Source organism: Diospyros lotus, chromosome 3 (genome assembly GCF_014633365.1).
Source record: "Diospyros lotus cultivar Yz01 chromosome 3, ASM1463336v1, whole genome shotgun sequence".
NCBI lineage: Eukaryota > Viridiplantae > Streptophyta > Magnoliopsida > Ericales > Ebenaceae > Diospyros > Diospyros lotus.
In genome coordinates, this window is record NC_068340.1 from 7,604,714 (window position 1) to 7,616,714 (window position 12,001).

Consider the following 12,001-nt stretch of genomic DNA (forward strand, 5'->3'; position numbering starts at 1 on the left):
TGCTCACATGCCCATGCAACTCTCAAAAATACTAGTAGCTCAGTCAATTAATATTTGCAGTCCAAATGTCAATGTCCCAGCCCCTCTTAACAATAATTTTAATTTTAAAGGGGCTAAGAATTAATGGTGCCCTGTCGAGAACAAAAACAATAATTCAAGCCCAAAAAGAACCTTTCTCTTTCTCTCTCCATCCATCTGGTTTTATTGGCTTCTAAGCATGTTTTTCATGATTGGGATTGAGGCATAACCATCATGTAATTCTCCACTAAACCATGGCTACAGCAAAGGGCACTGTCACCAAATATGGCACCTTTGATTTCTTTTTTATTTTATGGAAGAAAATTCACAAGTACATGTATTTGAGTGTGTATGAAATAAATTTATTAACAAATATAATAATTTAAAAATTGCACATTTTAAATAAATAAATAAAGACTATCATAATCTCTTATCTTAATTTTTTTTATGTGTTGCCTTTCTCCCACGATGAACAGAGCCTTACAGAAATCAAAGAGACAAGAGTGTATGAAAAGAAAGAATGTCTATGAGACAATCATACACTGATGCGGGATATTGGCGTTGGTTATGTGAAAATGATTTCTTGCTGCAATAAGTCAATTAATTTAATCCCCTTCCCTCACCCAACCGTGACATCCAATCCTTCCAAACTAAACAAAAGAAAAACAAATTATAGGGTTGTTATTTAGGGTTAGGGTGTTCTTTCAATATGGCACCCATTGATTAGATTTAGATGGGTTGACGGGCAGATTAAATCTTGCTTCTCACATGTCTTAGCAGCAAATATCAATTAAATAAAAGAAGAAATCTTAAACCCTTCTCTGTAGCGATGGAATCCCAAATTTAATCAAGGCCAAGTCATTAATTTTTATCATCAGAATATTTGCAGATGTGATGAATAGCTACAGAGGGGAGCATTGAAACATAAAAGAAACTTAATTGGCGAGAGTCAATGAATGGATTCTTCTTTAATTCTATTTGATTTCTTGCAGTAAAAGCAGAGACTGATGAGAGAGGGGGTGAGAGAAGCCAGAAAGAGATCTTTCTCTCTGTCGTCACACAAAGGCATCAACATCATTGCAATAAAGACAGAGAGAAGCAATCACAGGTACATAAAAATGGCCATTGCTTTTCTTCTACTCTCCATCCGTTAGGAGGAGGAGGAGGAAGAGCAAGAGGGGGAGGAGGAGACGTCTCTCTTTTGGCGGGAGGTGGGTCAACCCAGCAATCAATTCCCTCTTTCCTTCAATCCCTTTCTCATAAATTCGCCCAACTTCCCCCCCGCCACCGTCACCTCCACCTCCGCCATGCTCCGCCGTCACTAAATTTCTGAAAACTCGGTTTCTCTTACTCTCTGAAGTTCAGTGAACGAACCAGAAAATGTGGAGGCTTTATGTGGTGTTTTGCGTTTTAATGAAGCTTGATTTGGGGTTTTCGCTCTCGCCCGACGGCCTAGCTCTGCTGTCGCTGAAATCAGCGGTGGACGGCGGCGGCCCGGCGGCGTTCGGGGACTGGAACGAGAACGACGCCGACCCGTGTCGCTGGTCGGGAGTTTCCTGCATGAACGTTTCTGGGTCGTCGGATCCACGAGTCGTCGGAGTCGCCGTCGCAGGGAAGAATCTCCGGGGATACATCCCGTCGGAGCTCGGAAAACTGATATATCTCCGGCGACTGAATCTCCATAGCAACAACTTTTATGGGTCTATTCCCGATCAGCTCTCCAACGCTTCTTCGCTCCACAGCCTATTTCTCTACGGCAACAATCTCTCCGGCCCGATTCCTCCCTCTCTCTGTGACCTTCCTCGGCTTCAGAATCTCGATCTCTCCGACAATTCGATCTCCGGATCGATCCCAAAAGATATCCGCAACTGCCGGCAGTTGCAGAAGTTGGTTCTGGCGCAGAACAGGTTTTCCGGCGAGATTCCGAGGGGAATTTGGCCGGAGCTAGCAAACTTGGTTCAGCTCGATCTATCGTCCAACAATTTCAGTGGATCATTGCCGGAAGATATCGGGGAGTTGAAGTCTCTGTCTGGGACTCTTAACCTCTCGTTCAACCATTTCTCCGGACAGTTACCGAAATCCATGGGGGATTTGCCCATGACTGTGAGTTTCGATCTCCGGAACAACAATTTCAGCGGCGAAATTCCGGAGACTGGTTCGTTTGCCAATCAGGGTCCGACGGCGTTTCTGAACAATCCGTTGCTATGTGGGTTTCCTCTGCAAAAGCCCTGCCAGAATAGCTCGGAATCTTCTCCGGCGAGGCAGAGTTCGTCGCCGGGGCCCGTCAGCAACCGGCCGGAGAGAGGGTTGAAGCCGGGCTTGATCATACTGATCTCAGTGGCTGATGCGGTTGGAGTTGCGTTCATTGGTATGGTAATAGTGTATCTGTACTGGAAGAAGAAAGATTCTAATGGCTGTAGCTGCACTGGGAAAAGAAAACTTGGTGGGAATGGGAAGCCAAAGCTATGTGCTTGTCCTTGCGTGAGTGGTTTTCCGAGCAATGACTCGGAGGTGGACTCGGACAAAGGTGGCGGTGGCAGTGCCGGCGGTGTCAGTGGTGCCGGTGGTGAGGGTGATCTTGTGGCTATTGACAAAGGGTTTAGTTTTGAGCTTGATGAGCTTTTGAGGGCATCAGCATATGTTTTGGGGAAGAGTGGACTGGGAATTGTGTACAAGGTTGTGCTTGGCAATGGCGTGCCAGTGGCAGTGAGGCGGTTGGGGGAAGGCGGCGAGCAGAGGTACAAGGAGTTTGCAGCCGAGATTCAGGCGATCGGGAAGGTGAAGCATCCCAATATTGTCAAGTTGAGAGCTTACTATTGGGCTCCTGATGAGAAGCTTCTCATTAGTGATTTCATCTCCAATGGCAATTTGGCTTCAGCTCTCCGGGGTAAGATCCCTATTTGCTGTTGTTAGTCTTCTGAAGTTTGTGTTGAGTTGTTTTGATTTATTCTTCATAGCTATCTGTGGACTGCAATAACCTAATGTGTGGACGACTGCTGTTAGAATTTTTGAGTGAAAGGGTAGAGAACTTGGGGTCGGCTAGGGTTTGCTCGATCTTAATTTTCTGTCGTTTTCTGAAGATTCAGCGGCTGGCTGGCAACCAACCTTACAGTCTGCTGTTATGATTCAGTAACTAATTACTCGCCGTATTCAACCAGTAAAAATTCTGAAGAGAGAGACCAATAGGGGGTTGGTCTTTCTCCATTTTATGGGACAGATACGCATTGCTGAACAAATAGTCTATCAAGCATTAACTCGTAACTGCGAGCCCGTGAGAATCTGGTAACTTTCTTATCGTAGAAACAGGAGTTCATAAAGTCCATATAGAAGTGTCTAGCTTAGAGTGTACTTCAAGTTTACTGGGTGTGGGTGTCAACTGAAATGTCATGGTAGGTTCTTGAATCTCAAAAGAATGGAGGATTTCTGTTAGATTTTTAGACGAGTGAAAGGGTAGACAACTTTGGTTGGCTAGGATTTGCTTGATCTTAATTTTCTGTGTCGTTATTTGAAAAGTCAGAGGCTGGCGATCAACCATACAATCTGCCATTATGATTCAGTAACTAATTATTTTTCATATCCAACCAGTAAAATTTTTGAAGAGACCAATGGGGGTGGTTTTTCTCCATTTTGTGGGCAGAAGTGCATTGATGAACAAATAGTCTATCAAGCATTAACTCAATTGTTGTAGTAAGAAAGTGAGAAATTAACTTGTAATTGCAAGTCTACAAGAAGCTGGTAACTTTCTTATCTTAGAAACAGGAATTCATAAAGTCGGTTTAGAAGTGTCTAGCTTGTTGTGTACTTCAAGCTTACTTGGTTTGGGTATCAACAAAAATGATAGGTTCTTAAATCTCCAAACCAGACAATTTGCTTCCCCAAAATCTTAGATTCGCCATGAACTAGTAAATAGGTATGGTTTTCCATTGTATGGACAGTTGCATTGATGAACAAATAGCTTATCAAGCCTTAACTTCACAATCAGGAGCCCATAAAAAGCTGGTAAACTTTATTGTAGAAACAGGAGTTCATAAAGTCAATTTAAAAGTATCTAGCTTAATGTGTACCGCAAGTTTACCGGTTTAGGTGTCAACTGGAATGATAGGTTCTTAAATCTGGAAAGCAGACAATTTGTTTACCCTAATTATTAGATTCTCCATGAACCACTTAGTAAGTTATGGCATTACCAGAATGGTTGTCAGTTAAATGGACCCAATACTTTACCTAAGGCTTCAAGATCATTGCACCAGCTAGGTGGATTGGTATGGTTTCCCCTCCAAACAGGACCCACTGTACCAAATCTGGCCAAACTCTAGCTGGAGAAGCATTTGGGAACAGGTAAGAGGAGGAACAATATGTCAAAGGTAATCATCCATTCTTAAAACTAGCATCCCTAAGACTAAAGTGTGGGGAAGAAAAGTGGGGTCTCTGTTCTCAGTCCTCCTATAGTTGCTTGAACATTCGAAGATGGGAAGCAGGCAACTATTAAGTGCTATTGCCTCATTTCCATGTGTCTATATTAGTCCTCCTGTAATGTTTGTCATTATGGTTCACTAGGGGTTCAATCAACCCCCGAAACAGTACAACAGTCCCAGAGAATTGCGTGTTTATAATTCTTGAATTTTCAATTTTCAGTAGAAACTTGCTGTCAAAGAATCTTTTGAAGCAAAAATAGTGCTCACCTCTACTAATTGTATTGTTGTTCACTTCACGTTGCACTGAATGCATCAAAGTTTAAACCACCTTAGTTTGGTGAGCACGGGATACACTTAGATGCCCTTTTTCTGCAACTTTACTCTCTTTCCGCTTTTGGCATCCACCGACTCCAAAAGGCCAGTGGACCATGAAGAACTGAACCGTAACCTGGCTATTTATGATATCGTTTCATCTTCAGATCACCTCCTCTTGTTGATATGTATTTTCAGTGAAACTAACCTGGATTACTGCATTTTCCTTTACATGATTGTACTGGATGGAAGTTTTCAAATCGATTGCTTTTAACATCATTGAATTTGCTATACAACAACTTTGATGGTTGTTTCATCAGTAGTCTTGTAGGTATTGCAACTTAATACTAGCTAATTCTTTTACAGGGAGAAGTGGTCAGCCGTCCCCGAGCCTCTCATGGTCAACCAGGCTGAGGATCGCCAAGGGAACAGCACGGGGCTTGGCCTACCTCCATGAATGTAGTCCTAGGAAATTTGTGCATGGAGACATCAAGCCATCCAACATTCTCTTGGACAACGAATTCCAACCTTACATTTCTGATTTTGGCCTCAACCGGCTGATTACCATCACGGGGAACAACCCGTCCTCCTCTGGTGGCTTCATTGGTGGAGCCCTTCCCTATCTAAAGTCGGTCCAACTGGAGCGAGCCAACAACTACCAGGCCCCAGAAGCTCGGGCCACCGCAAGCCGTCCCACCCAAAAATGGGATGTCTACTCCTTTGGAGTTGTCCTACTTGAGTTACTAACGGGAAAATCCCCGGAGATTTCCTCTCCGACCACATCCACATCCACTTCCACATCCACTTCCACCTCCCAAATGAATGATCTGGTGAAATGGGTTAGGAAGGGATTTGAAGAGGAAAGTTCATTGTCGGACATGGTCGATCCTATCTTACTTCAAGAAGTGCAAGCCAAGAAGGAAGTACTCGCCGCCTTCCACATCGCCCTGGCCTGCACCGAAGCAGATCCTGAGGTTCGGCCGAGGATGAAAACTGTCGCAGAAAATCTTGAAAGGATTGGCACATAGCAGCATTTACAATATGGTATGGTAGTCAACCAAGATTGGAAGGAATGATTCTCCTTTTCTTGCAGCAATGGCATCTTCATCACCTTATCCATTCATACAACTTATCAACATTCCCAGTCTGTAGGCTGTTGTAGCTACTAGCTAGTAAGTTCCAGAATTTTCATGATGTTTCTGGAAGCTTTTAAAGCCTTTTGTTATACATTTCTTTCATCCGATTGTAGGGGGCAAGCCAGTTGCTTTTTGTAATTTATATTTCTAATAATAATGATAATAATTCCCAATTCCTTGAGTTAAGTATATTCAAATTATGGGGTGTTTATGTACTATAATCTCTTGACAAGCGCCTTGCAGAGCCATGCTGTGCATTTTCACAATTCAATCAACAGCCTTGTCACTCTCACTGCATAATTCATCTTAAAGAGATAAGAGTAGCTGTTATACTCGTCTTTTAGTTTTCAATTTTATATTTTGAATTTTAAATTTATTTTTAATTTTATATTTTGACTGTTTATTTTGAAATTGTTGAAAATACGTTTATTTTGCCTATAGCGTTTTTCACATTTTAAAAATTTTGAACGTGTTTATAATGAAAATAGACAAAGCAACTTTTTATTGTTTTGAGTTCTTTTTAAAAGAAATCTCTTATTTTTAAAATATATTTTAAAAATATAAAAATAAATACGTTTTCATTATTTCAAAAAATTAAAAATTGAAAATGGTTAAAAACAGTAAAGATAACATGGTTTAAGTAGCTGTTTAAGTTTTTAAAAATTTATTTCATGGATAAATAAAAAAATTATTTAAATATATGTTTTTTAAAATAAAAAATAGAGATTCAAAAAATATGACATTTAAAATTGAACTAAATTTGAAAAATTCCTAAAATGAGTTTTTTTTTTTTTACATATTTTATAATTTTTATATTAAAAGTTGGTTTTTGTATGTTGCGATCAGACAAAACTCAACCCTTTATAACTTAAACAAACAAGCCAATTTTATATGCAAATAAATGGATTAAATCATACATAAAACATAAATAGAATAAAAAATGTAAACACCAAAGATTTACCGTAGTTTACCCTTAAAGAGGGTTGCGTCCACGTTGAGCTTCTGCAAAAGGGAGTTTACTGCACTATAGGGATAAAAACGTTTACAACCACCGATTACAAGCAAAAACACTCTCCAATCTCACTATACAAAATGATCTCTCAGAAATTAACTCAGTCTCATAACCACAATCTAAGATTTACAACATAAAGAACGAAAACAAACATAGCATCTATACAGAAAGAATGAAAAAATCAGAGAATGATCAACAAACCCTAAACGAGACTGATAATCGGAGGCCATCTTCCCTTCGCATCCGGAGGCAACTGTAGCAGATATAAAGGAGATTCAAGCGATGCAGATTGCATCGTATAAAGGTGAAGTAGAGCATTGACGATCGAGGCAGGCTAAAAGACAAAGCACAGCATGTCAAGTAAAACGGCAAGGCAGTTGCCGTTTTGGCCCTCCACCCAAGGCCCAAAACGCTGCTGTTTTGGGCAACCATGAGGGTTGCCAAAAAAGACCCTCATGCCTTGCCAGAAACGCTGCCGTATTGAAGCTTCACTTACAACATTGTATTTCTAACATTTAAACTTAATTTTTAAAATTTTATAGAAAATGAAAATTAAAAATCTTGTAAAAAATAGATATAGAAAATTACATTTTATTTTTCAAAATTAAAGCTATTCGACTGTGGAAAACGGCCTCGAATTTTCAAAATGTTACTCCAAATAACACTAAAAGTTAAAACACTTATTTAAATACATAAATTTTTCAAATGAAAAAATAAAGATTTGGAAAATGCAATTTTTTAATTTAAACTGAATATATATTTTCATTTTATACTATGAATTATAAAATAAGAAAAATTTATATTTTTTACATTTTTAAAAATAAATCTTATTACTTTTAAAAGATATAATATTAGAACATGTTTAGTTATAAAATTAAGAATTAAATTAAAAAGTATTTTCCATAAATGAACGGAGCGACAATTTGACAAATTTTTTTTATAAATTATTTTTATCTCGATTTCTAACACAAGTTATAAGAAAATTAAAATATCTCTTATTTTTTAATAAAAAAAACTCTAATTAGAAGGTGAATTACACTTTATAAATATACATTTTGTTGTGCCTTTTAGAGACCAAAGTATCTGGACGTTGTTTTAACGTTTTTTAAATGTTTTCATTTTTAAAACGCTAACAAACGTAAACAAATATTTTGATTAATTTTTCTAATTTTATAAATATTTTATAGATATTTTATAATATTAAAAAAATATTAAAAACGTAGATGGAATTTGTTGTTTCTAACTCAAAAAATTTAATTTTTTCAGAATTTATTTAAATACATTATAAAGTTTATGTTTATTTTTAAATTAAATAACTATTTATAATTTTTATATTAAAAATTATATTTATAAAAAACCTTTATATTTTTTATTTTTATATTTCTCTGCATTTCATTTCATACTTTTTTGAAAAATGTCATTTTTCTATTCTATTCCATATTCTATCGTATTTGTTTCTCGTTTTCATTTTCGTGTAATCCAAATCATTATAATATATTTAAAAATTTAAAATAAAAAAAACTCTAATAATTTTCCCCCAAGGGTTCGTTTGAGATTGTCAAGCAAAAAGATATATATTTGCTTCGGGTTCTTAAATTAGTAGGCCTTCTTATAATTTCTTATATTCTTGTTAAAATTTTAATAGAAATTAAGCAAAAAATTGGTAAAATTTTAAAAATGTTGATGGAACAGTAGAAAATATAGTACCTTTAAGAATGAGCCAACCCATTTACCTTTCTATGTCATTCATGAAGTCAAGGAATTTTTAGGAAAAAATGGATGATTAAGGATAAAAATCTGGAAATTTAAACCCATTAGGTTGCAAGGTTTTATTATTAGACCATGATACATCCAAGATGCCTCAATAAAACCAATCTACAAGAGCAGTTCAACCCTGCATGGGGTCTTAGAAAGGCCTAATTGTCACCTTCACAATGCTCAGGTTCCTTATAAGGTTTGCGAAGTCAATGCATCAAGGTATTAGAAAGTTAATCAATCACTAGATATATAGTTTTTAAGATGAAAACGAACCTCTTGAATTTCAAAGTATACAGAATTCAGTAGTGGAATTTTTAGTTTCACAAGACTAGCTTAAGGTAACACAAACAGATACATAATTTTTAGTGAAATTGTTTCATTTTTCATAGATACATAATTATTGTTCTATGCAAGTAAGGAGCCCTTTAGTTTTCTAATTCCATGTCACTAAATTATTTTTCATTTTTTGGAATGTATTGTAGGACATATACGTCATTTTTTCTTATCTATAAGGTTCAAGATATGCTTATTTAGAGGGGGAGAGAGATAAGTATATCTGAAAAATGCTAGATAAGAAGTCACGCAACTTTTTTTTTAAGGGTCGTCAAATAATTTTAACAAATACATTAGAATGGAAAAAGTTTAGAATACTTTCCATATCTTATCTTTTTCTGATCTATACCTTAATTAACGAACACTATCCTAAAAAATATGATAACTGGTTCATATGGTATCATCATTTTATACGGATTGCAAAAAGTAGTAAAGATTTTGATTCTGTTAATACCCAATAGAATTGTCTACAATTACTACTCTTGAAGCATATGACAACAGAATTACCTATTACAGCTATGAACTATGAATAAAATACAGAATATAAATATGGGAGATAAAAATGGAGGTAGCAACTTTTACTCCATCCACCTAATAGTTGCATCCAGAAGAGATCTTAGACCTAGCTCTAACTTAACACTGTCCATCAAAGTCAAACTTTAATGCTATGCCACCCCGCTGATCACGTTATCTACCAATCAGAACAGCACAAGATAAATGAAATCGAATAGGAGAAATAGCCCACACTTTGCTAGTTTAATTCAAGACAAGAAGATAGGCAACCTCAATACAAATGCTAGATGAGCCCCATCCCACCTTCATTGATCACCCACTGCAGTCAAAAAGCATCACACTTAGGGGGCTGTTCTGCTGTGGAAAACAACCCCAGTTTCTCTAAATAGAACGAAGGCAACTTGTTCAAAGGATTTGATATTATTTTTCTATACTTTTAACATTGAATGCATTTTTTAAGATTTGTGTGTAAGATGAAAATTAGAGATTCTATAGAAAATTGGAGGTAGAAAACTGGAACACGTTTTCCACAATTAAAAAGGCCCTTATCATTCCTATTGCACTGCCTGCTCATGGTTAAGTATACTCTCCAACTACACCATGTCTAGAAGGAAAGAAGAAAAAAAATCAAAAGAGAATTGAACTAAGCATTCAGACTGCGGAAGGGAAAGAAAACACCCTAAGATAAGTTACATTGGTATGTAATATTGTGTGTGCCATGCCTAATGCGATAAAAGTAAATTGCAATTAATTAAGCAAATAGAAAAGCACACTTTTTTGGGGCCTTTTTTCCTCCTTTTTAAAAAAACTGGAAGCTGCACAGAATTCCTGTAGGCATATTTCATGAATAAACAGTTTATACCCTGCACCAAGTAATCAGAAGTCCATGGGGAAGTAAGGGTCCTACAACATCGTGGCACTAGCTACCGCTGTTGACATAATCTATGGAAGACAAAATTTCATACTTGTATTCTGCACAAACAGATAGCTTGTGCTTGGTTGGTTGGTTGTTTGATTTCTTATAAACCGTCAATCTTGATGTGTCACCAAAGCTCGTCTGATCTGAAACAGGCTCCACCTAAACCAGGATTGAGAAATTAGCAATAAAGCACACTCATCTACACCTTAAACTAGAGAATTATAGCCCAGAGAAAAGGTAATATCAAGAAAGATGCTGCCAGAAAGTGAAATATATATAGAGCATGATTATATTTGACTTTTGAATGACAAAAAGTTATAACATGCTATTCTACTCTTAGAGCATGTATAAAAAATTTATTAGTAATAACCAATCTTTTATAAGTACCTAAAAACAAAAAAAAACTATGTTTTGAAGCTACACCATAATTGTTGAACATAAAAACTTGAGGCAATGTGCGCAAGAATTATTAGTAAACTAAGGCTAAAATTAAAAGGTGAAAGACTCTCATGACGAACACAGAACAAGATCATCAACTCTATTAGAACAGCACAAAACACCAGCACTCTTTGTTTGATTATTTGTACAAGTTAACCCAGTAAATGCTATGTCAGCGGCAAATGATTTTTTTTTTAATCTTGATCAGTGCCCTTAAAAACCTTAAATAAGCCATAAATTGAATCACAAAAGTAAATAATCCAAACTAAATTGAAAGAAACACATTGTACCAAGCATGCGTTCATTGAACTTTTGCATCTATATGAAATTCAAAACATATGATGTTCCGATGCAATTAAGATGACTGGGTCCCACAAGATAGCAAGTAAAGATAATTATTTTATGTAATTGGAAGCTTTTATTTTATCTTAATGTATTTTAGTTTTATTAAGACTTTTAATAGACTATGAAGTACGGATACAAGATACAAGAAACAGGAACACGTCACTTTTCAAAAATATAGTACATGACACGATTGAGATATAAGCCCAAATTTCAAATAAATAACTCAAATTAATTAGCAATCAACTCATAGTCCATTCATTTTCATCCCTCACAATCCAGTCAATGTTCAAAGAGCTAGAGAATAAAAGTGTAGAGGGTATGAAAGCTGAGCAATCATGAAACCAAAAGAAAACTGAAAAATCAAAAGAAAACCCCTTCCACATAGGAGACACGTGTGTCTCCTCCGGCATCCTTTCAAAAAATTTTAAGGAAGTGGTCAGACACGCCACATGGGCATGTCCAACACATATTAGAGGCATGTCGAAGTGTCCAACACACCAGCAACACTGGTACAGCAACCCCTAGGGAGGTCCCTGATTTTTGCAGTTAGTAAATGGGTTGGCTCATTTTATCCTTAATCATCCATTTTTTCCTAAAAATGTATATAAATGATGTGCGGATGGGTGGTTGGCTCATTTTTGTCAATTTTGAGTTTAAGTTAAACTTATTTAAAATTCATTATTATAAAATTAATACTTAGATTAATTTGCCTTCATTTTATCTATTTATTTATAAATAAATTATAAATTAATTAATAAAAACAGTAAGAGAGAATGCAAGATGAAAACAGGACAAAACCCCAATT

The 12,001-nt window shown here is 36.4% G+C and overlaps 1 protein-coding gene across 1 annotated transcript; it reads left to right on the plus strand.

The window, feature by feature from the left end:
* Positions 1-929: 929 nt before the first annotated feature.
* On the plus strand, positions 930-6,064 carry LOC127797056 (receptor protein kinase-like protein ZAR1). The gene is made up of 2 exons (XM_052329547.1): positions 930-2,905; positions 5,109-6,064. Exons 1-2 carry the CDS (start codon positions 1,399-1,401, stop codon positions 5,768-5,770), a joined length of 2,169 nt encoding a protein of 722 aa, XP_052185507.1. The 5' UTR covers positions 930-1,398; the 3' UTR covers positions 5,771-6,064.
* The last annotated feature ends 5,937 nt before the right edge of the window (positions 6,065-12,001 follow it).

Excerpts from the sequence above, each read along its gene's own strand:
- LOC127797056 (XM_052329547.1), top strand. The coding sequence starts at position 1,399 with ATGTGGAGGCTTTATGTGGTGTTTTGCGTTTTAATGAAGCTTGATTTG. Across the intron at positions 2,906-5,108 it reads TTTGGCTTCAGCTCTCCGGG|GGAGAAGTGGTCAGCCGTCC; the intron begins GTAAGATCCCTA and ends ATTCTTTTACAG.